Source organism: Phacochoerus africanus, chromosome 5 (assembly GCF_016906955.1).
Source record: "Phacochoerus africanus isolate WHEZ1 chromosome 5, ROS_Pafr_v1, whole genome shotgun sequence".
Taxonomy (NCBI): Eukaryota; Metazoa; Chordata; class Mammalia; order Artiodactyla; family Suidae; genus Phacochoerus; species Phacochoerus africanus.
The window spans coordinates 115,466,111-115,491,960 of NC_062548.1; the positions used below are offsets into that span (position 1 = coordinate 115,466,111).

At 44.6% G+C, this 25,850-nt stretch overlaps 1 protein-coding gene and 1 long non-coding RNA gene across 3 annotated transcripts in view; one reads left to right on the forward strand and one right to left on the reverse strand.

Moving 5' to 3' along the window:
* The window catches only part of BABAM2 (BRISC and BRCA1 A complex member 2), a 430,327-nt gene that overhangs the window by 61,111 nt on the left and 343,366 nt on the right, over nt 1–25,850 (reverse strand). Inside the window, exon 11 of one of the 2 annotated variants that reach the window (XM_047782377.1) lies at nt 13,532–14,267. The exons of the other annotated variant lie outside the window; for it this stretch is intronic. Within the exon in view, the coding sequence (XP_047638333.1) occupies nt 14,251–14,267 (17 nt within the window). The 3' untranslated portion in view covers nt 13,532–14,250. Of the gene's footprint in view, nt 1–13,531; nt 14,268–25,850 lie in introns of those variants that run through there. 2 annotated transcript variants of the gene reach the window in all.
* On the forward strand, nt 9,250–10,313 carry LOC125128221 (uncharacterized). The gene is made up of 3 exons (XR_007135178.1): nt 9,250–9,513; nt 9,766–9,871; nt 10,040–10,313. It is a non-coding gene; the product is annotated as an uncharacterized LOC125128221 (long non-coding RNA).

Sequence of the window (25,850 nt, forward strand, 5' to 3'; positions counted from 1 at the left end):
AAGACCCAGCGCTATGACATTTCTGCAAAACCCTGCAGACTGGGTTTTATGCACCTGTATTAGAGCATTTTCCATGCAGATGCTGTATTAATGTATCTGCCTATCTGTGCCCCGCAGCCCCCCAGACTGTAAACTCCCTGGTCTGCTCAGTCCATGGCAGATGCTCAAGTGTTTGCTTAGTTGATTCGGACAGACACAAGGCTTTTCCCTTTGACAACAAGACCAAGTTTTTAACCTCTGCATGCCCTGGCGCTGGCGTTCTTGGTAACAGTGCTACAGGTAGAGCAGGTGAGGATGAAACAGTTTCAGAAGTAAGTGCCAAGTGACAGAAGTGGTTAAAAGTGACTGTCTCTGAGTGGCTTGGGGCAGAGCACTTTCACTTTTCATTGAAGGCCTTTCTGGAGTATTTGCTTCTGTGGCCGCGTTCATGTTTCTTCAATAGAAGTGAAAAATATAGGGAGTTCCCACTGTGGTGCAGCGGGTTAAGAACCTGGTGTTGCTGCAGCTATGGGGTAGGCCAGAGCTGCAGCTTGGATTTGATCTCTGGCCTGGGAACTTCCTTATGCCATGAGTGTGGCCAATAAATACATAAATGAATAAGAAGTAATAGATGTAAAATACTTTATTGGTTATGAAAAATCCATTGATATGTCCACAAAATGCAAAAGACCATTTTCCATATGTTTGAAAGGACAGGTCACGTGCTGAGGGCTTAGCTCCAGACAGGCTGCATAATGAGCATGTGCCAATGACCAGGGGGCAAGCCTAGCGTGAGGCTGTCCTCGAGGGTCACCTGGGCATCAGAGCCCTGCTTGTGAGAACAAAGCAGCAGCCCCGCAGAGAGAGCATCGCATCTGCTTCACCAAGTCTGCTTATATACAGCGATAACTCTCATCTGTGTGTTCACGCACGTGGGTATGCTATGTTTGTGTGTATGGCTTTTTAGAAAACATGCAAAAATACTTTCAGGAAAAGAGGATTTTATTTCTCTCACTCCCTGACATGGGTACAGTGTGGAGGGGAACAAGCCTTTGAAGGTTATGTCTCCCAGTTTATGAAAACTACATCTACATATACATTTTTTTAGGGCCAAATCTGGAGCATATGGACGTTCCCGGGCCAGGGGTTGAACTGGAGCTGCAGCTCCAGCCTACATCACAGCCACGGCCACGTGGGATCTGAGTCGCATCTGCGACCTACATGGCCGTTTGCATCCTCATGGAGACCGTGTCAGGTTCTAAACCCTCTGAGCCACAGGAACTCCCGAAAACTAGAATTTTAATGTTAGGCTGAAGATTTGCACACACACGCACACACGTGTACACACACACATTTGCTTAAAGGACATGGCCTGAGTGCCGCTTAGCTTCGTGCAGCAAGGGTGAAGCTGAGATTTCTACTGAGGACCGAACACGCGGAGCAGAGACCCTGACATGAAGAAGGCGGTGCTGCCGTGGACAGCAGCAGACCGAATGGGCACATACCAGCCAGCACGGCTCCCACACAGAGTCTGGCGCAGGCCAGAGGGGAAGGTCGATCAATCTGGGCTAAAAGCATCCAACGGCTGTTTGGGAGAAGGACCTACTTTGCTTCGGTATGTAATTTCCTCAGGCCTTAACGACCAAAGTGTACCAGCACTGAATTCCCAAACGGGAGCTGAGTCATGGGTACCTCGGTGCTGCGTCTGCAATCTCAAGTGGGTGACTCACGTCTGTAAAATTCGGAGAGAAAGTACCAACCGACCCGTTGCTTAGTCATCCCGTGCATGGATGCTGGGTTCATGAGCTCTGTAAACTATAATGAGCCATCTAGCCTTTTACCATCCCTTTATTCTTTTCTAAACAGTACAAATTACATCTCTAAAAATAACTTCATCTATGCAAGTGAGTCACTTCGACCTGACAAGCTTCCACAAGCTACCCAGCTAAATGGTAATATTTACTTGTAAAGGTACAAATCTTACTGTATATTAGCCTCTCCCCCCCCCCCCCATTTTGAATTTGGTGGACTTGGGGAAGGGAGGAGGGTGTCATCAAATGTTTGAAGGAAAATATGCTTTATTCCTAACCTCTGACATGGGCAGGGGTCGGGGCTGGGGCTGGGGGGTGGGCGAAGGAATCCTTTGAAAGCTCTTTCTAACACCTTATGAAAACTAGAATTTCTGTGTTTCGAGTTGAAGATTAATGAAAGATTCTGAACTTTTCTTTTAAGTAAAGGGTGATGATTGGCCGTTGCCGGAGAAATAGCAGTAATTTCACTTACTCTAAAATCCTGACCTGTGAATTTACGACATTTTGGACAAAAGACCAGGCACGCTAATAAATGCATGTGCATGAAACATTAATCTTTACTGTGCCAGGAGCCAGTTCCCTTACCACGCCCTGGATTCTCCAGCCACACAATGAAGCTTTGGTGCCCCACCCGTTTGCTGGGTAGCTGTCCAACCCCCAGGCTTGCCTGTTGGCCTTTGGTTTGTTTGTTTGCCTTTTCCGGCCTGGCACTGCCAGCTCTCAGCAGCTCTGGCCGAGGCCTGTCCCAGTTTGGCAATGCGCACAGGGAATTCGACCTGAGGCAGGAGCAGGTTACCTGCAAGGAGCTTATAGCTTCATAAATTCAGCAGCAATATTGAAATAGCAAAGCACTGTGAACCTACACTCTGGCTGAATCAGAGAAGACAGGAAGAGTTTCTCATCAGTGTTTGGTCAGGATTGGAATTACTAAGACCTCTAGGCCTAGAACGTTTTCAGGGCTGTTTCAGCTTCTCCTTTAAGAGGTGAGATCACTTGGCCTCAATCAGATGGCCACGTGATCAATCTCCCCCAGGGCACAGGGTGCTGGAGAAAAGAAAGATCCCTGGCCTATCTGCAAATTCCCCAGGAAATGCCCTACAAAGCCCACTGCATGGGTCCGACTGGGCTGGGGCTGAGGCTAAGTCACATTGAATCCTTCCATCTCCTGTTCATCTGACTTGTCCCAAGGAGGTCAGCTAGAGTCACCTGGTCTCTGCTCTTCACCCCAGGGAGCAGCTGTCCCCTGTGGTGGCACCTACTGCATGCAGCCTGTTGGGTCTGGTCCTGTCTATAAGATCTTAACTAATTCAGCTTCGGCCCTGGGCGCCTGCTGTGGCCTGAGCACTGCCCCCAGGAGCTGTCCCTCATCTACACCCCCTGTGGGCTCTACCTCACTCTGGCTCCCCTCCAGGAGGCAGTGAACCCCTCCCTCCTGTCATTCCCACATGTTTGCTGTTCCTCAACCTCCTTAAGCCTCTCCTCTTTCATCACTTGCAAACGGTGTTGGAGACATTGACCTCTCAGGGTGCGATGCTGCAAAGACACCTGTAAATCAGAGTGCTTTATGGAGTGTGCTCTGACCACTGGCTCTCCCAGCTCAGCAGGGGGTTGCTGGGCTCCTACTGAGCGCCTGTGGAGCCCTGTGCATAATAATAACAACATAATTGAAAGATAATTTAGCTGTAGTTGTCCTGGACCCAGGCAAGCAAATTAATCAGAATAATGAAGCAAACATGCATGACAATTAAAGAACCATTCTGTAGAATCTCTGTTAAAGTCTCCTAATTGTGTTATTCAGATTGAGATGGAGGTGATCAGCTTAGAGAGAAAACTGGAGCTAGGTTTTAAGAAATGGTGCAAGAGGAGTTCCCCTCGTGGCGCAGCGGAATCGAATCTGACTAGGAACCATGAGGTTGCGGGTTCGATCCTTGGCCTCGCTCAGTGGGTTAAGGATCCAGCGTTGCTGTGAGCTGTGGTGTAGATCACAGACACGGCTTGGATTGGGGCCGGCAGCTGTGGCTCTGATTGGACCCCTAGCCTGGGAACCTCCATACGCCATGGGTGCGGGCCTACAAAAGAAAAGCCAAAAGAAATGGGGCAAGAAATATACGGGGGCAGCGGGGGGAGGGGAATGGAAGCAGGAGGGCGGGTCGAAGAGACAGCAAAGAGGCCAAAGCTGAGTGAGAGCGAAAGCCTGGTGTGCAGGAGAGAGGCCAGTGGGCACTTCTGGGCGGAAGAGAAACACAATGCAAGTGGCATTTAATACAATTAATCAGGCGGCAGGGCTCAGAAGCGACAAACCAACCAGCTGGCCCTGAGATGATCCTGGAGTGGGGCTCTAAACCCGGGCGGGTGGAGGCAAGGGAGTAGATAAATATCGCCTGCATTTCTGGAGCGCAGGACGGTTTCCCAGCGGCTTCCAGGTGATTTAATCTTCACAGCCCCCCTGTGAAGCAGGCAGGATAAGCAGCAACATCATTTCATCCCCCCCCACCCCCCCACCCAGTTCCACAGATCTCCGGGGGTCCCGACCCCCTTTGGGCGTTCTCGATCTCACAGACCTCCCTGCTAGACAACTTGAACCTGACAGCATCGCCATCTCAGCACCACCTGTATTTCCCACCAGGAAGAGGCTTAGTGACTATTTGTTGACGTTATGTGGTAACCATGGAATCCGAACCAAACTGAATCAACTGTCCAGTTCTCAGCTTTTTGCTCCACCCCCATCCCCCTTTGGAGCCAACAGAAACTTCTCGCAAGCTTCACTCACACCAGGGCCTGAATGCTAGGGATGGCCCACACATGCTTTCCCCTTATTTTGAGCCTTTGTTCGAGCAATAGGTCCCCCCACCCCCCACCCCCCGGCCACCCCGCCACCCTGCAACCTTTTACTATATGGGATTCATCTTCCACTCTATTTCTCTGTCTGGGGCTACACATTTTAAAAGATTTTGCCTTCGCAATCATTTCCCCCCGAAATATCCACATTACTACACCAAACAGACACAATTCCAAATCGAAGCAAAAAACCTTGATATTTCATTTCAGCTTGTACAGCTTCATCATAGAAAAGTATGTGATTTCTATTAGGCTTTTTGAATTATAGCTCTGAACATGGACCTCCACTGCTGCTTTTGTGAATAAACTGGTCTAAATACTAGACGGGACCTCTTATCTCCTGTTTATCATGCCATACCCGACCTGCACGGTAGACTCTGAAAACCTCTTGGATGCTTTCCCCAAAGAATTCTCCCAATTTTCTACCAGCTAACATAACTCCCCCTTCTCCTCCCCTCTTCAAAGGTCTTGGTACCCATTGTATCTGGACTTTCTACAAACACGCCAACCGAAACTCAATACCCTTGACAGCAGAAACCACCTCTAATATCTGTCATGTGCCTAGAACTAGAGGAGCAATCCTTTGGAATTATTAAACGTTGCTAATTAACACACGTTCCTTATGCTCAGCGTAATTACTAAGCTTGAGCACACACATCTATGAAACTTGAACATCAATTTTAAACTTGCTGTTTTCAAACGGATGAGGTAGAGCACCATATTATCTTGTACCTTCATGGCTGGCCCTTTCCCTTTTAACTAATCTCTCCCTGTAGGATGGATGTGGTGGTGATACTTGCTTTCTGTATGTAACGGAAATCTCTTCCAATATTATGGGATTGCTTCACTGTCTACATGACATTACGGACCTTGGTGTAGAGAGCATGGACTTTTACCGTACTACAAAAACAATCTACAGATGCAACGCAGTTCCTATCGAAATCTCAAAGGCATTCTTCACAGAAAAAATATAAAAGTACTAAAATGCATGTGAAACTGTCAAAGACCCCAAATAGCTAAAGCAATCTTGAGCCAGAAGAACAGAGCTGGAGGTATCATACGTCCAGATTAAAAAACATACAACAAAGCTACAGGAATCAAAACGGTTCAGTACTGGCATAAAAACAGACTCACAGACCAATGGAGCAGAATAGAGAGCCCAGAAATAAATCTACACCTTTCAGTCAACTGACCTTTGACAAGATTACCAAGAACACAAAATAGAGAAATGACAATCTCTTCAATAAATGATGCCCAGAAAACTGGATAGCCACATGCAGAGGAATGAAACTGGACACTTAGCTCACACCATATAAAATCGACTCTCAATGGATTGAAGATTGAACATAAGACCCATAACTATAAAACTACTGGAGGAAAACATAGAGGAAAGGTTTCTTTGCATGGGTCTAAATAAAGATTTTTTGGATATAATACCAAAAGCACAGAAACAAAAGCACAAATAGACAAAATGGGATTGCATCAAACCTAAATGTTACTGCACAGCAATGGAAACAATCAACAGAGTGAAAAGGTAGCCTATGGAATGGAAGAAAATACTTGCAAACCACATATCTGATAAGGGGTTAATATCCAAAATATTTACAAAACTCATATTCAATTAGCAAAAAACCAAAGAGCCCAGTTCAAAATTAGGTAAAGGGCCTAAACAGACATTGCTCAAAAGTAGACATCCCAATGGCCAAGAGGTGCTCAACACCACTCATCATCAGAACCACAATGAGCTATCACTTCACACTGTTAGAATGGCTCTTAGCAAAAGGACAAAAGATAAAAAACGTAAATGTGGAGAAAAGGGAACTATTGGTGAGAATGTACATCGGTTCAGTAATTATGAAAGCTCATATAAATTTTCCTCAAAAAATGAAAATAGAACCACCATATAAGCCAGCCATCTCACTTCGGGGTAGACATCCAAGGAAATGAAATCAGTATCTTGAAGAGATATCTGTTTTCCCAAATTCAATGGACCATTAGTCACAACAGCCAAGATACGAAAACAACCCACGTGTCCACCGATGGATGAATGGATTAAGAAAATACATATACAATGGAATATTATGCTGCCTTAAAAAAAGAAGGAAATCTTATCATTTGTGATACAGTGGATAAACTTGGAGGATATCGTGTTAGTGAAATTAAGTCAGACACAGAAAGGCAAATACTGCATGATCCCACTTATATGTGGAAACTGTGGCGGAAGAGAAAACTGGGGAGATGCTGGTCCAAGGGTACCAAGTTTCAGTGACACAAGATGAGTCAGTTCTGGAGAGCCAATATGCAGCTTGATGCCTACAGTGAACAACACTGTACTGGATGCTTGACGTCTGCTAAGAGGCAGATCTTAGAGGCTATCACCAAACACAAAGATAAAACAAGGGGGGAAAAAAAGGTGACTGTGTGAGATGATGGATATGCTAATTAGCTTGATTGTGGTGAGTATTTCACAGGCTATACATATAGCAAAACATCAAGTTGTAGATCTTAAATATACCTTAAACGTAGATAAGAGCATTTATTTGTTGATTATACCTCAAGAAAGCTGAAAAAAAAAAAGAAAAAAAAGGGTGGCATGGATACTTAGGAGCCTGGTTTCCGTCACAGCACCCTGACAGCTTGATCTCTCAAAATGTCTTTCTTTGAACAAAAACACCAGGAACTATTTGAAGACTGGGGCTGAGTCACGTCACTGCAGCTGGAAGCAAAGTCGTGCCCGTGAGGGCCCGTGTTGTGAGGGGAGGAGATCACTTGGTTCCCTGCCTGCCTGGGTGGGCGAGACCTTGAGGGAACAATCTCCCAGATGCAGCGGGAAGTGCCCCTGATGGCAGGCGGTGGCTCGGGTCCAGCTCGAGGCCCAACCAAATCAAACACACCTCACCACCTTGCATTGGCAAAAATCTCTTCCATGTGGATGAGAGGTGAAAGACTAAGACGCTGGGCCTGGGTTCTTTTGAAGAATTCCATACATGAGAAGCAGCTGCCTCCTTTAATCTCAAACACTACCAGACAAGTAAAGCATTCCACTGAGATTTAGCTGTGGGTTCCTGGACGGCTATCTTCCAAATCGGGAAAACCAAATCAGATGCTCCACATCCTTTTCTGTCTCCCAGGCTCTGGAACATAAACCTGTCTGTGTCAACTCGGCATTCAGGGTCCCCCCCCTCCTCTCCGGCATCACTGATGCCTGCATCCAGGGAGACAGGGCAAGACCAGATCATTAAGGGAGTCAAGAAATAATAGCCTTGCATCACTGGGTGAGTAAGATGAGACAAGGCACGAATTTAAAACATTCGAGACCTGATTTAAACCATTCTTTAGGAGTTCCGTCGTGGCTCAGGGGGTTAAATATCCCTGAGGATGCCAATTCCATCCCTGGCCTCACTCAGTGGGTTAAGGATCCGGCGTTGCTGCAAGCTGTGGCTTAAGTCGCAGATGCGGCTTGGATCTGGCCTTGCTGTGGCTGTGGCTCTGGCCAGCAGCTGCAGCTCTGATTCAACCCCTAGCCTGGGAAGTTGCATATGCCGCGAGTGCGGCCCGAAAAAGACAAAAAAAGAAAAAAAAAACAAACCCCAAACTATTCTGCATTTAAAACCTCTGGGATCTCAGGCACATACCTAAACCTCTCGGCTTCCTACCTTTCCATTTAGAGGACGGCGATGATGATTTTGATCTGGCGGGACTGTTGTAAGGATTATTCAAGACAATGCACATGAAGCATCCGGCTCAGTGACTGTCTCACAAGTGAGTGTTCCACGAACGACAACTCTGACTGTGATCTGGACGGAGAGCCCAGATACGCTCTGCCACAGAATTAGCGGAAGGTGTCCACAGACAGAAGGAATAATCTTGCCTTCTGGGTGAACAGCAGGTTGACTCCTGGTTCAGGATTGAGAAGATGAAGGTGGTATCTGGTTTAGGTACAATCCAATCCATGACCAATAACAGCAGTGGCCGAAACCCTCTCCAAAGCCCACCAAGGGGCGGCACAGCTGCCAGATACCAGCACCCGAGGGGTTTGTTCCTAGATCTGGCCCTTTCTTAGGAGACTATTTGAATATAATTTTCTGGAACATGGGATATACAGATGATTTTCTAATTTTAAGTTCCTTGAGGGACGGTGCATAGCTTAGCTGTGTAACCGAAGCAGTGTCTGGTCCAAGACGGAGGTTCAAAAATGAATTTTTAATTGAATTAGAAGAGTGGGTTTAACCCTGTTTTTCAGGGCAGAGTAAAGGAAAACAGCACATGTGCTAGAAACAATGCCAAGGCAATATTCCTTCCAGCATTTTCATAATATGTGTATTAGCCAAGTCCTGCTAGGTACTATTAGTCAAGTACTGTCAGAGCCTCCGATGTGATCTTCAGTGTAAAAAAAGAAAAAAACCGACAAGAGGAATAAAACCCCAAATAGCTCAAGATTATTATTATTTTTTTTAAATAGCCCAGGTTTGTTTTTTAATCTCTCTGCAGCCCATGTTGATATCGGTGGCCTCCCTTTTTATGGGCGCTGAGGCCATAAACCTTCCAGAAGAGAGATAAGCCAGGCACCTTGTTAAACAAAATCCCCACCAACAAGACAAACATTCAGACAGGAGTGGCCTGCTTTTATCTCGTCGCCACCCAGTTTTGACGGAGTCTGTTTCCCTTTTACAAAGGGTTTGCTGTCTGAGAAGTGAACATGTTACCCAGGAGACCAAAAGGCACTCCCCAGGGAGGCATTTCCCAAAGGAGCTGTGCTGTCCAGTCCAGATGCGTGCGGCTGCTGCACTGACTCTCCAGGCTGCTGGAAAGCGCCTCGATTTTTATCTATGGTGGGACAGATCGGGGTTTTTGATAACCTCAGTCTGTTTCCCTGAAGACGTGGGTATGTATCCATGTGCTGACTCATTCTGGGTGCAGAGAGCACAGAATCCCCTCTGGAGGGTGGTGATGGCAGAGGCTGAAACTTGGGAGGAGGTGGGGGGGGGGGGAGGGGAGGGGAGGGGGAGGGGGAAGGACGGGAAATGGAGAAAACAGCCACCCTGAGAGCTGGATTGACTATTTACAAGACAGTTTGCCAGCCGCCAGAGAAGAGATGGATCCTGGCTGGTGACTGTGGCCGTGCTGCCTCTTATAGGTCTGTGGCTTTACGACCAAGAAGACCCGAGGTGTCTAGGACATCTTTTGGTTGCCCTGGAAGCTGGGCCTGGACCTGCGGTGATAACTGCAGAGCAGTTACTCTGGTTGGTCACAAGCCCCGGCTTTTGTTTGCTGCATGCTGGATTTAGCTGCATCTTTGTAGGTCTGAGAATGGGAGGGTTTTTAGGAAAGTCGGATACACAGAGCTTATATCTCTGTATCCCCTTTTCGGGGAAAGGGTCGCAGGAGAGCTATGCTGGATTTCTCTGCAGGGAACAACCCCCATAGGAGCCATCAGATCACAGGACACTCGAAGAGTAAGAAGATCCATGCACACGGCAGAGCCAGCCAGGATTCTGACCGGAGCCCGGGGGGCTGATCAAAACCATGGGGCCAGCAACGCTTGTGACCTCAGGTGGACCCAAGACCCCAAATGAGTCACTTTCACAGCATCAGGAACATCGGTATGAGTCACCTTTTCAAGTGATGGGTCTGTTCTTTGTCACATTCCCAGAACTAATAAAGATTTATTTGTATTACTACTAACGATAGGGTGCCATTTCATTTTTGAAATTCCTAGGAAGTATCTGATACATGTCAAAGAATACGTGCAATACACATTTACCATAGTGAGAAAACAGCATGTGCATGAATCCACACTCCCCCTCGCAGCAAAGGCACAAGCTCTGGGCTGAAGCCACCTGTGTGCTCCCTCCCCCTCCACTCAATCTCCCTGCCTCTCTCCCGAGAGATAACAACTAGCCCCCCTCTAATATGCTTGTCATTCCTTTGTTTTCTCAAAATATGCTTTTAACACCTATTTCTGTATCCCTAAATAATATATTGGCTGGTTCTCCTTAAGCTTTTTTTTTTTTTTTTTTTTTGCTTTTCAGGGCCGCACTCATGGCATATGGAGGTTTCCAGGCTCGGGGGTCTACTTGGAGCTACAGCTGCCGACCTACACCACAGCCACAGCAATGCTGGATCCTTAACCCACTGAGCAAGGCCAGGGATGGAACCTGCAACCTCCTGGTTTCCTAGTTGGATTCATTTCTGCTGTGCCACGACAGGAACTCCTTGTTCTTAAGCTTTTAAAAGACAAATTCTATCACACAGTATGTCTCCTGTGATTTGCTTTTTCCAGTCACCACTGGGTTTCTCAGATTTCATCTTTATTGTGTGCAAGATAGAGTTTCGTCATTTACACAGCTGTATAATATTCCACTGGGGGAGTGTAACACTTTATTAATCCACTCTCCCATCAGTGAGCACTTCCTCTGCCATTAGTTTTCAGCATAACTCATGAGGCCACATGACAGTTCTTGTACACGTCCTCCTCAAATGCATCCCCTCCTGGGCAGAGCCCAGCCAATTTCCCAGCCTTCCTGTGGAGAGGGGGAACCAAATGACTGAATTCTTATCCACAGACTGAGGGTGGGAGGGATAAATGCTACTCTGAGACCTGGCCCCCACAACCCTTGCTGGGCTGGCCTGAAGCGGAAGATGCAGTGGGAGATGCTGAGTCCACAGGGGATGGTGGAGCCACTGAACAGCAGAAGCCGAGTCCCCGGATGCCCTCCCCCCCAAGCCCTGGTGACCAGCCGTGAAATGACACCTCGGAAAAGTCAATCTTTACTGCCAGCCGCAGAGACCGAGGGCTAGTTGCTCCATCTGTTAGGCTTTCCTGCCTCATACAACCTCCTGTGAAACACAGGAGCGTGAGCGTAAGAAGGGGTCAGGCCAGGGCTGGGGGCGAGGGGGGAAGGGGGGGCGTGGCTAGAAAGCGGCACCGGGATCCTGGTGGTGATGGGGGGGGGGGCCTGCCTCTTGGTGGTGTCACCGTTGACATCCTGGGTGCTGACGTTGTACTACGGCTGCTGGAGGTGTGCCACCACTGGAGGGAAGTGCACCAAGGGTCCCCAGGCTTCCTCGGAGTTACCTGTCACACTCACGTGGAAATACACAATGACCTCAAAAGGAAACGTTTTTTAAAAGCTACAAAAGACTGTACGGTAAATAGGGAGACGTAGTAACGAAAGGAGGAAGGCAGTTTCCCCCTTATTTTTGGAAAACCGAAAAGTAAAGTGATATTCGGTACGGAGCCTGGCCCTTCAATCCAGGTGTGTGACCCAAAGCACACCCTTTGCCCTTGGTGTCTTCACCTGAAAAACAAGGACACTACTTGCCCTAAAACGTCAAGGGTTTGGGGAAATTCAAATTACATGCCATGGGAGTTCCCACTGTGGCTCAGTGGAAATGAACCTGACTTGTACCCATGAGGATGTGGGTTTGATCCCTGGCTCTGCTCAGTGGGTTAAGGATCTGGCGTTGCCATGAGCTGGGGTGTGGGTCACAGATGAGGGTCAGATCTGGCGTGGCTGTGGCTGTGGCTGTGGTGTAGGCCGGCAGCTACAGCTCTGATTTGACCCCTAGTCTGGGAACTTTCATATGTTGCACCTGCAGTCCTAAAAAAAAAAAAAATACTTTGAAATACTGAAATGTTTTATACGGGATATTGGAAGAGGCATTTCTCATAACAACTTGGGGATGACAATGCATAGTGCAAATCCCACCTACATGTGCAACAGCTGGAAAGCTGCAGCTCTGGGCCTTGGTGTTAACTCAGCAACCAGGACTAAGGGGACTTCTGGAACTGCGCACCCGTGGCAACAAGATGCTTGCTCCAGGTGTAGACAGAGTGTGAAATACGCTGCTTCTCATGTAAGAACGGAAAAAAAAAAAAAAAGAACAAGAATATATCCTTATATTTATTTTAGTCACATGAAGAAACTCTGCAAGCCTGAATAAAAAACTAAAAAAAGTGACAAGAAGAGGAACAGGATGGCTTGAGCAGGGATGAGGGCAAGACTTTGCGAAGTGCGTATTTTTTTTTTTTAACCACGTGGTTATAATGCCTATTCAAACAATGAAACAAAAAAATGTAAAGAACATTCTTCAAGAGGGTGCCTATAGTCTGCGCATGCGTGAGTTACTTCTGCTGTTCTCGAAGCCTTAGTTCCAGGAGTTTGGAGTCTGCTGTGTTATCGCTGGGGCGTGTATTTGTGTGTGAGCATGTGCTGTTAGTACTAGTCTGCATATACCAGAGAATTCTGGAAAAGGTCCTACCTCTTCCCTGTCTCCCCACATTGGAAACACCCAGGAGTTCTGGGGCGGGGGAATCCACTGGAGTGGCTACCTCTGCTTTTCAATTTTCTGCCCCTCAGCTGATTATTATATTTGAGAACAATAATAGATAGAATTGTATTATCATTTTTTATGAGGAAACTGAGGCTGACCTCACTCACTTTACCAGACAAAATGAGACTAGAAATAGAAGCTGAGGTCTTGACCCCCACTTCTGCACTCTAACCACTAGTCGGGACCTCCTGGGGTCTTTTCCTTTGTTTGTTTGTTTTTTAGGGCTGCACCTGCGGCATATGGAGGTTCCCAGGCTAGGGGTCCAATCAGAGCTTCAGCTGCCGGCCTACGCCAGAGCCACAGCCATGCGGGATCCGAGCCATGTCTGTGACCTACACCACAGCTCACGGCAACGCCAGATCCTTAACCCACTGGGCGAGGCCGGGGATTGAACCCTCATCCTCATGGACACTAGTCAGGTTTGTTGCCGCTGAGCCACAACGGGAACTCCCTCCTCGGGTCTTCAGTGGCTTAAGGCACGAATGCTCTCTGGGTACCAAAGTTAAACCTGGGCTGTTTCAAAGGACTTTCTAGTTGGTACAAGAATTAAATTTGAAAAGCTGAGATCAAGAAGCAATTATTTTTTTTTTCTGATCGGGTTGCTTTTCTGCAGCCCCCATGATCTCTGGAATAATGGAAACAATGACTGCTGTTGGCATAAACGGTCTTGGAACACGAGAGCGGACAATCTCCTTTGTTTACTCTCTGTGGACTCTGCTGAGCCCGCAATCCCGGGCTGTTCACCTCACAGAAGAACGGGTCTTTTGAAGTCTCCGGTCCTCTTGGTGGGAGGCCAACTGCGCATGTGCTCATCTTCTTATAAATAAGGGTTCCAGCCCTGTCCCATCGAAATGGGTTTCACCTTCTCCCTGACTGACTGCGGTGGAACAGTTTGAACAGAAGGCGTGGCCCACTTCAGTCTTCCAGCATCCGACAAAGGCCATGCCATTCGGAGATGCTTCGCTGAGACTCCGATTCAGTTCTGAGGTCTCCACCAAACAAGAGCTGAAGGGTACACTTTGCAAATCCTTTTAATTTGTCTGACTTAGGAGACAGTTGACAAGACACATGAGGTTTCCAAGCTATGCCCAAATGGAAAAAAAAAAAAAAGAATACGAGCACAGCCAAAGAGATATTAAAAAAAAGAAGTGTTCGCTGGGAAAAATCACAGGGCATCTGAGTAGACTGTGAGTTCTTTTGGAAAATGAACATGTCCCATGCAGCCCCATAACTTTAGTATTCAGATGGTGTTTGTCACAAAGAATATGCTTAAATGTTCACGGACTTAAGCGCAGCTGTCACCTGGGAGGACATAAAAAGACAAGCCCCATTTCGACAAATGTTAAGGCCTATGAAGCTAAATAAGACCCTATGTCTAACCTGAGAGACTAACTGGAAAAACGCACAGAACTAAATTTGTATCTTTTTTTTTTGGTTTGTTTTGGCTGCGCCTGCGGCATACAGAAGTTCCAGAGCCAGAGCTCAAATCTGCTCTACAGTAGTGACAACTGGATCCTTAACCCTCTGAGCCACCAGGGAACTCCTAAATTTGTATCTTTCTTAGGAAACAACCTGAGTGGAGACAATGGTTTAGGTCAGAGATCGCCAGGTGCCTGGGTTCCCTGATTTCAATCCCATGAGTCGATCCAGTTTTGTAATTATCTTCACTAGGTTCACCTGTATGCAAAGTCTGCTGATTGCTGGCAGGTTCTGTGGTTTCCCTGGAGACACGGAATCCTTAATCCACCTTTTCAACCCTCCCGAGAGTTCAAAGGAGTCACGGGACAAAGAGACAGATTCATCGTTGGGAGCATCAGAAGTAACACTGGGAAAAGGAACTCACTGACAGAAAAGAACTAAGACCTAGAACTCCTACCCATTGTGTACACTGGGGCTGGGTCTCTCCTGACCATACACCTCCCTAGGGTCTGTCAATTGTTGTAGAAGAGGCAATAGAGTGTTATATTGTGTACACAGTGTTATGTGGTGTATTCACTGGGCTTCCCAGCCTCTTTGGAATCATAGCCTGTACTCAGAAAGGGCTATGATTGTATGTAACAATGGGAAAAATGTGTGAGCCTGGCAGAGGTCACTGACAAGGGGTGCAGCTTCTCCAAGGACTAAAATGCTCAGGAGAGTTCCCTTCGTGGCTCGGAGGTTAATGAATCTGACTAGGATCCATGAGGATGCAGGTTCAATCCCTGGCCTCCCTCAGTGAATTAAGAATCCAGCGTGGCTGTGGCATAGGCAGGCAGCTGCAGCTTGGATTCGACCCCTAGCCTGGGAACTTACATATGCCGTGGGTGTGGCCCTAAAAAGCAATAAAATAAAATAAAATGATCAGGAGCCTCTCTGCCATCTATCTCCAACCCAGCAGTGTGTCCCAGCTATGGGATTTCTGGCAGGTTACTTTATTTCTAGATGCTTTCGTTTCCTTTTCTGTAGAATGGGGGATAGCCAGCCTTAGAAGGCTATGGAGAGAACGCTATATGGAATTAGGAATGCAAAGTACTTAGGATAGTACTTTGCCCCAAAGGCACATAATAATGTTAAACGGCATGATTTATACATAACGATGGCATCTTCATCACCTGTCACTAGAGGTCCCATCTCATCTTAGTAACTTTTGATTGGGAATGAATTAAAGAAAGACATACGAGGTCGCCTGAGAGTGAAGCAGTGTCAATAAGAGGCCTGTGGATCAATGAATTGTTTTTTCACTTGCTCATTTCTTAAACTGTGGGGAAACATACAGCCTGCCTTTTGACCCCTTTTCAGTGGCACTAAGCACACTTGCACTGTTGGGCAAAGGTGGCCACATCCATCTCCAGGATTCTTCTCTTTCCACACTGAAACTCTGCCGCTGTTAAACAACTCTCCATTCCCCAGACCCCCATAACCTCTACTCTGCTTCCCCACTCTGTGACTTTGATTGCTCCAGGTTCCTCATAGAAGTGAAATCACAGCGCATGTGTCCTTTTATTTATTTATTTAAATTTGCTGGCCACGCCCAGGGCCTGCAGAAGTTCCCAGGCCAGGGATCGAACCCAAGCCACAGTAGTGACAACACCAGATCCTTTAACTGCTGGGCCACCAAGGAACTCTGGTATTTGTGCTTTTGATTGTGTTCTGACATCCCCTTCGCCCTCACCTATCTGAAGACAAGGTTTAAATTTAGCCAAGGGTCATCTGAGTCCAGAAGTCACTCCCCACAGCCTCTTTCAGTACGTAGACTAGGCCACGTCAAGATCTTGGACCACCTCTGTGGGAGGACAAGTCCCCATCAAGGCTGCAAGTTCCAAACCCAATCCCATTTTAGTGTGAAGTATGACCTTTGTTAAGGGTGCAGTCAGGCCAAATCGCTCTGGGGTTTCTAGCTTGGAGTGGACTCAGCTTAAGGCCAAGGAGAGCCTCTACCACACAGCTGTTCTATGCAGATGCCCACACATGCATTCCTCACCTGGACATCCAGTGCTTCATAAAACTCCACATATTCTGCTTCAAACGGTGGTATCATCAGCTCTCTAGGTGCTCATGGAAGAACCCCAGGAACCATCCTGCTTCTTCTTGGTCTTTCATTGGGATCAATTACTAAGTTTTGCCAGTTTTAGTTCCAAAACATTTCTTTCTTTCTTTCTTTTTTTTTTTTTTTTGGTCTTTTTGCCTTTTCTAGGGCCGCTCCCGCAGCATATGGAGGTTCCCAGGCTAGGGGGTTGAATCGGAGCTGCAGCCACCGGCCTACACCACAGCCACAGCAACGCGGGATCCAACCCGCGTCTGCGACCTATACCACAGCTCACGGCAACGCCAGATCCTTAACCCACTGAGCAAGGAACGGGATCAAACCCGCAACCCCATGGTTCCTAGTCGGATTCGTTAACCACTGAGTCACGATGGGAATTCCCAAAATATTTCTTGAAATATCTTTTTCCCCTTCCTCCTAGTATGACTGCTCTAGATCAGGTCTAATCTTTTGCCTAAACGATCTTTTCAGGTTTTCTGGTTCATATTCCAAATCATCTTCTACATAATCTCAGAATAATCTCATTTTTTAAAAAAGCAAATATATGCCCCTTCTCTACTGAGCAGTCTTCAGTAACTTCTTGCTGTCCTCAGAATGGAGTCCATATGTGTCAGCCTGGCATGCCCTGCTCTCTGAACCCTGGGCTCTGGCAGACTCCATCGAGCGCGACCTCGGACACTCCCCAGGATCCGTTAGATACTAGAGAAATTCTAAACCACTCCCAGCTCCTCGTGTGCCAGCTGCCTTCCCTCCGTGCCTCTGTTTCTGCTGCCTCTCTGTCTGAAATGCTTTTCAGTCCTCCTGTCCTACAGGGCTGGATGCCCCTTCTCGGCACTCCCGCAACATCTGGTGTCTCCTGCATTTTTTTTCTTTGTTTTTTTTTTTGCCATTTCTTGGGCCGCTCCCTCCGCATATGGAGGTTCCCCAGGCTAGGGGTCGATTTGAGTTATAGTTGCCGGCCTGTGCCACAGCCACAGCAACAGGGGATCCGAGCCGCGTCTGCAACCTACACCACAGCTCACGGCAACGCCGGATCCCTAACCCACTGAGCAAGGCCAGGGATCGAACCCGCAACCTCATGGTTCCTAGTCGGATTCGTTAACCACTGCGCCATTCGTTAACCACTCCTCTCCTGCATTTTAAACGTTTCAGGGCTGCTTTTATCTATTTATCTTCCTCACTAGGCTGAGCTATTCCTAAACAGAGAACATTCATCCTGGTATCACTAGAGTCTCAAAAATGCCTGAACTAAAAGCAGGTGTTCAATACATGGTGAATAAAGGACTAAATCAACAAATGGGTACAACCATTGCATTGGAAGGGAGAAAGGGAGGGAGGAAGGAAGAAAGAAGGAGGGAAGGTAGAGAGGACACACTGGAAAGGAAGAAGTAAAACTGTCTTATTGGAAGGTAACATGTAGAGTATACATAAAATTCTTAGGACTCTATTAAAGGTCAACACCCCAAAATCAATCATATTTCTATATATTAACATGAACAATTAGAATATAAAAAGCAAAAACAAACAAACAAACAAAACCCTCCATCCACAGTAGCTTAAAATAGACCCAGTATCTACTTTAACCAAAGATGCACAAAACCTGTATACTGAAAACTCTAAATCACTGCTAGCGGAAATTAAAGGACAGCTAAACAAATGGAAACATATACCGTATTTGTGAATCAGAAGATTTAGTATTTATAAGATGGCAACTCTCCCCAAATGGAGCTATAGATGCAATGCCATCTCAATCATTCTTTCTATAAAGAAATTGACAAGCTGGTTTGAAAATGTATATGGAAAGGCAATAAGCCTAAACAATTTGAAAAAAGAAATACAAGGTTAAAGAACCTATACTACCTGATTTTAAGACGTACTATAAAATGAAAGTATAGACATTTAGACAAACCAAGAAATAATAGGTCTACACTTACATGGTCAATTGATTTTTGACAAAAGTGCCAAGGTACCTCAATGAGGAAAGAACAATCTTTTTTTTTTTTTGTCTTTTTTGTCCTTTCTAGCACCGCACCTGTGGCATATGGAGGTTCCCAGGCTAGGGGTTGAATCGGAGCTATAGCCTTCAGCCTACGCCAGAGCCACAGCAACAGGGGATCCGAGTCACATCTGCAACCTATACCACAGCTCACAGCAACGCCAGATCCTTACCCACTGGGCGAGGCCATGGATTGAACCTGCAACCCCATGGTTCCTAGTTGGATTCGTTAACCACTGAGCCACGACGGGAACTCCAAAGAACAATCTTTTCAAGAAACGGTGCTAGAACAAATCAATATTCGTATATGAAAAGAACCATGCCCCTTACCTCGCACTATACACAAAAATTAACTTGAAAAGGGTCTCGGACCTACATTTAAGAGCTAAAAACAGAATCTTTTTAGAAGAAAACAATGCAGACATTTTTGTGGAACTAGATGAGGCAAGAATTTCTTAAGGAAGACACAAAAAGCATGGGCCCTTATATTAAAAACTAATAACATGGACCAAATAAAAGGTGAAATTTCGGAGTTCCTGTCATGGCGCAGTGGTTAACGAATCCGACTAGGAACCATGAGGTTGCGGGTTCGATCCCTGGCCTTGCTCAGTGGGTTAACGATCCCGCGTTGCTGTGGCTCTGGCGTAGGCCGGCAGCTACAGCTCCGAATGGACCCCTAGCCTGGGAACCTCCATATGCCACAGCAGCGGCCCAAGCAATGGCAAAAAGACAAAAAAAAAAAAAAAAGGTGAAATTTGTTGCTCTTTGAAAGACACAGAGAAGAAAATGAAAAGCCAAGCCACAGATTGGGGAGAAAAAGAGCAGGCGGATAAATAACTGACAAAGGGCTTGTCTCCAAAATAGATGAGGAATTCATAACTTAAAAATAAGACGACAATTAAAAACAGAAAAAAGATCTGAACAGACATTTTACGACAGAACTGATGTGGCAAATAAGCACGTGAAAAAATGCTCCACATCCCTCTCCCGTAGGGGCGAAGAGTTTAAAACCACAATGGGAACCTCCTACACACCCTACAAGGGCTGATATTTTAAAACGACTGATAACAGCTAGTGCTGGAGAGGATGACCAAGACCTGAAGACCCCTCCACTGCTCGTGGGACGGTAGCAAGTGACAGCCTGCTGGAAAACAGTCTGGCAGGATGGTCTATTTACCCTACCAACCAGCATTCCTACGCCTAGATTCTTCCAAGAGAAATGAAAACACACGTCCACGCTACAACTTGTAAAAGAAGTACAATGGAAAAGACGATATACTCCTTATGATTCCAGTTTCATGAAATTCTGTAACAGAACAAACAGAAAGTGGTCCGGGTCTACCTGGGGCTGGAGGTCAAGGGAGGGGGACAAAGGCAAAGGCACGTGAGAAACAGCAAAGGGGATGGAAATGTTTCATGTCTCGATGGCGGTGTTGGTCCTGGGACCACCTGCGGTTGCCAAAATTCATGTTTGTGTTCACGTAAAATGGGTGACTTTTACTCTATGCAAATTACACCTTTAAAAAAAGATGGGAAAAAATATGCCCCACGGACTTATGAACGTTGGATTCGTATAATGAGGAAGCACACCGTATGTGAATGGAAAAGTCATTAAACCTGAAATCGGGGCGTTCTTTTCTGGTATTTTCCTGAGGCTGAACCTTACTCGGTTCTTCAGGCGCGTGTTAAGATGTCAGTGCTGAGCACACGCTTTGTAAAAGCACTTACCTGTCTCAGCATCTGAAAACGGAGCCATTCAAACATGGGAAAGATAACTGGATTTAAGAAACCCGGTTGCTAGTCCTAGTCTTCCCCTAACATCATGCGTGGCCTCGGGCCAGGCACGCGGCCACATCCTCCTTCTGAAACACAGAGAGTTTTCAGAGGTTCTTATTCTGAGGTCCACGCACCCCCCTCCACCTCCTCCCACCCTGCAAGGGTCCCTGGATAAACTTCAGGGCATCTGGGAACCTGCAAAAGAAAAATGTTTGTCTTTAACTGGAATTGAGCGTTTCCTCTATTTATGAATGCAGGCGGCCATCTGTAGCAGTGTTAGCAGGACCTTGACTTTGTTATCGATAGAAATCACAGCTATTTTTATGCCACATCGTGGTGTTGCTCCTATCTTCAAATATCCTTTAGGCTCATGGCGATTTCGAAACTGCAGTGGTTATTAAGATGTGCCACGGATGCTGTTATTTAAGGCCTTGAAAAGAAGCTCTTCTCTCTGGGCTATTACTTTTTAAAGATGTGACAATAGTACTTTAATAGAATTGTCTTCTTTATAGTTCTACATATTTTATTTTATGCATTTTTAAAGCGCTGTTTGAAGAATGGATCCACAGGGTTCACCAAAGGGGGTCTTGGGCACAAAAAAAAAAAAGTGAAAAACATCTAGGCAAGATGACCTCTACTGTAAGTTGTTTGCCTCTCATGGTGTTTTCCTAGGTAATAGTTCTGTAAGCGATCATGTATTCTTAACTAGTAGGAACCTTTTAAACTGTAAGCATATTTTATGTTGATTTAACAGATTTGATAAAAGAAATTTAAGAGTTCAAGTTCTTTTCATTTAAATTCCCTGTGTACGTTGATTCTGAAAATTATAAGACTGGCTTAAGTTATTATAAAATAAAATTATTTAAAGTGAAGAGGAAAAAAAATGACCTCTAACCATTCATTCAAGTGCTAAGAATTCTAGTCAAAAGTGGCCTTAGAGATAGACAGATAGCTCATAGTGCAAAGGAGACAATTAAAAGCACTTTGAAACTGTAAGGTGATACCCAAATGTAAAATGTTGTCTTCTATAAGCCCATTGGTAAAGGGATGTTTTCGATGATTTCACACTTTACTTTCTTAAGTAAATTATAGGGAAGGAATGTGGGTGGTGATAGCCATTATTTGGGTCCATGCCTCTTCTTTCTAAAAAAGATTTTCAAGATTTATGGATCCTGACTTGTTTGGATTCTGATGGAAACAAACCAGCTATTAAAAAAAGTGTTTGACAAAACAGGGAAATTTGAACATAGACTTTGGGTATTAGATGCTACTAAAAACTTAGATGTAATAATGTTATTTTGGACACATCTTTTTAAAAAAATATCATCTGTTAGAGAGGCACAGTGAATTACTTATAGGTAAAATAATAGTTCACGTTTACTTCAAACTAGTCCAGAAAATTTTAAAACACCAAAAAACTGGGTAAACAAAACTGCCAGAGGAGCAATGGGTACATGAAGCTTCCTTATATTTTTCTATTTTTGAAAAAGTGTTGTTTTTTTTTTTTTTAAAAAAAGACCCATAGGCTATCAGGATAGACCTAGCCCACAGAAATTGCACTCTCTCTATATATTAAAAAAAAAAAAAAAAATCAAACCCATACGAAGGAGGATGCAGCTTGCCACAGTGCCTACCACTGCTTCTTATCTTAGAATCTGGGCATTTCCATATCTCTGTTGCCTATTTGGCTTCCACTGCATTTGACTTCGTAGGTTTGTACCAATTTCATATAATGAACCATTATAACCGACCACATTCAGTATGTCTAAACAGACTAAACCTAGTTTTTGATAATCAGGAACTGGTCATTCTTTTTTATGTGTTTTATTTTATTTGTGTGTGTGTTTCCCCCTCCCCCATCTTCATTTGTTTTAAACTGAGCTATAGCTGATTTACAATACCGTATTAGTTTTAGGTACACAGCAAGTGATTCTTTTTCAGATTCTTTTCCACTATAGGTTATTACAAAATATGGAATATAGTTCTCTGTGGATACAGTAAAAATCCTTGTTTATCTACTGTATATATAGTGGTGTGTTATGTTAATCCCATCCTCCTAGTTTATCCTTCCCACTCTTCCCCTTTGGTAACCATAAGTTGGTTGTTTTTTTCCCTATGTCTGTGAGTCTCTTTCTGTTTGCAAATGAGTTCATTTGTATTTTCTTTTAGATTCCATATATAAGCAATATCATATAATATTTGTCTTTCTCTGTCTGACTTACTTCGCTTGGTATGGTAATCTCTAAGTCATCCATATTGCTGCAAATGGCAAATTTTTCATTCTTTTTTATGGCTAAGTAATATTCCATTGTAAATGTACACCACTTCTTTGTTATCCATTCATCTGTCGGTAGGCACCTGGGTTGCTTCTATGCCTTGGCTACTGCAAAAAGCATTGCTACGAACACTGGGGTATGTATACTTTTTGGAATGAGAGTTTTCATCTTTTCCAGATATATGCCCAGGAGTGGGATTGCAAGAATATATAGTAACTCCAGTTTTCGTTTTTTAAGGAAACTCCATACTGTTCTCCATGATGGCGGTCGCAGCTGTTCATTCTTTAATTAAGCCACTTATTTTTCCCTTTTCTATGGCCACAAAGTGAAGCCCCACCTGAGCCAACATATTTGTGCCACTGGACAGGGGATCATAGCTGGGCAAACTGTCAGCCCCACTGAGAAGTGACACCACCTTCACACCCCACTGCCTTCAGATCGGTAATTTCTTTGGTGAGATGTTCACTCGTGTTCCTGAGAGATGAGACGGCATACGGTATCTGCAAGTGCACAGATGGACGCTGACCCTCTACAGGTACCCTGGGGCTTATAGGTTCTCCGTGAAACTTCAAAGGCTTTCAACATTCATCTCGTACTTGGGGATACAGTCAACCAATGACCCGAAGCACTAGAGTAGTAATGCAGTTTAGCACACGGGCTCTGGAGTCAGTTCCCGAATGGAAATCCTAACTCTGTCACAGTGAATACATGCAATATTTGCAAAATGAAGCACTACTAGTAATTACTCTCAGAAGGATATGCAAAGTATGGAGAACAGTGTCTGTGGCATAATAGATACTTAATACCCATTAATGGCTACTACCGTAACTATCACCTTCAACAACAGCAAAAAGTTTTGCACCAAAATAATGCCCATATTTCAATAATATCTTAACGTTAATTCTAGGAAAAGGTGCTACTGAATGAGACTGGTACTATAACAATGACTCTTTGTAGACAACTTCCTTTCTTTCATTGAGTTAGGTGCCTTCTTAGGTTACAATTTGTTCATTTCAAAGCAGCTGCATTTGCTTGTTAAGTCAAAATCACTGAATTTTCATGACCCTTCTTTAATTAGATAAACTCATTGTAGCAACTACTCCAATCTAATAATTATGATTGAAAAGAATAACATATGTTAAAGCGTATGCAGGGAAAAACCTGCCGCATGGCACAGCGTATCTGATTTATGATCTCTTTCCTTACAAGAAGTCCTCTAAGGTCTCTGAAAAGGTGAGACACAAGGTATCAGAATGAAAAGAATATTCGAATGAAGACGAATGAAATGAATTCTTAGCCCAGGGTCAGAAGTTACAAAAAAAGACTTTCTGGAAGTAGACTCTCAACACGAAGCAGAAGTTTCAAGTTGAATCAAAACAGTGACAGTGGTTGCTGCAGGACTGGAGCCATTTGAATCGTAAACGGTGAAGAGGGCGTGTTTGTGTGTGTAATCAAAAGATGAAAACCACTTTGCCTAGCAGAGCTAACCACGTTCAAGGAAGTCCAGGATAAAAATTAACCAAAATGTTTAAAGTATCTAAAAGACCCAGGAGTTCTCACAATCAAAGCAAAAAGGCATTCTGCATTAGAAAATAGATTTTCTTTTATCTTTTTCCATATTTCGAAGTCATTTGGAACCATACAGAGAACTGACCGGTTTCACTTTTTGTTCATAACCAATTTTAGTTCCTGCTGCTCTGGCCGTTATTACTATCATAAAAATGATGAAAGGAAGTCACAAAGCTTTATGTATGCCTGATCTGAGGTAAACATATTCATTCTAAAACAATATTCCACTTTTTGTAGGTTTGGTTTGAAATGAATTCTAATGCTTATCCTTGTGGTCCTAATTGCAATAATTTTGTTGACTCTGATTTACTCTTCAAATCTATTTATTTATTTAAAAATATGATCTGTATCCAAAAAAGTAAGTAGGTTTGGGAAACCGCACAGTTTTGGTTTGACAGAATTATCTAGGAGCCATCTTGCTTGTTGCTGCCAAATCTTCTACAAGACATTGTTTCTGTGGCAAAGAGATGCGTTCACACCACCCTGCACAGGAGTTGAGTGGCCTTGATAGCTCTGCTTTGAGTGGGGAAACGACAGTGATACATCAATGCAAATAATTTCCTTGGTTACACTAGCAATCACACAGCCTACACAATCAGAGACTGGAAGGGGCATTTTCAACAATAAACAGAAGCCTCTGATTTTTACTTAAACTTTCAAACGCGGTCCTGATTTCCAGCTTATTGGCCTTGATTACAGGCCTATGAGGAAAGAATTATTTAAATGACTAGCAGAATTAGCTTGCAGTTGTCAATTTCCTCTAGCTTAAAAAAATCTCTTAGCAGAAACTGAGCTCTCTGTAAAGCAAAATAACTGTTTCCTGGACTTAATGTAAGCGTAAAGCTAATGAACGGATGAATAAATGGAAAGAGAGGCAGATAAGGACAGATACCAAAAGAAGTATATTAAGAAATCTGCATGAAATTTACTTATTTAAAATAAAGAAAAAAATCAGAATAAGAAACCCATCATCTGCTAGACCAAATAAACTCTGCCACCTCCCTCTGCCTTCACAACAGCTATGAAATAGAATAACACAGCAATTAAAGTCCTACTAAGACCTACTAGAAAAAAGGCACAGAGCAAAATACAAAGCAAATTCTTTTCTTTTCTTTTCATTTCTTTTGAAATTATAAGATTGTGTATAGTAAGAACAGAAAAGGCTTTATTGTTGTATTTACATTTTAACATACATAGCTGCAATATATGAGACAATAACAAGCACAAACAATGGAGAGGAAAGGGAGCAAAAGCTTAATTTTATCAGAATTAAGTCACTTTTTTTTTGCCTTTTCTAGGGCTGCTCCTGCGGCACATGGAGGTTCCCAGGCTAGGGGTCCAATCAGAGCTGCAGCTGCTGGCCTACGCCAGAGCCACAGCAACTCAGGATCCGAACCACGTCTGTGACCTATACCACAGCTCACGGCAACGCCAGATCCTTAACCCACTGAGCGAGGCCAGGGATCAAACCTGCAACCTCATGGTTCCTAGTCGGAATCGTTAACCACTGCGCCACGACAGGAACTCCAGAATTAAGTCACTATTAATGTGAAGTAGACTGTGTTAAGTTAAAGATACACACTGCGACCTCTAGAACAAACGACTAAGAAAATAACTCAAAAAAGCTAGCTATCACAGGAGAAATTGACACAACATTGTAAATCGACTATACGTCAATTTTAAAAATTAAAAAAAATTCCATGCAAAAAAGGTAGCTAAAAATAGCCAAAAATAAAGATGCTACA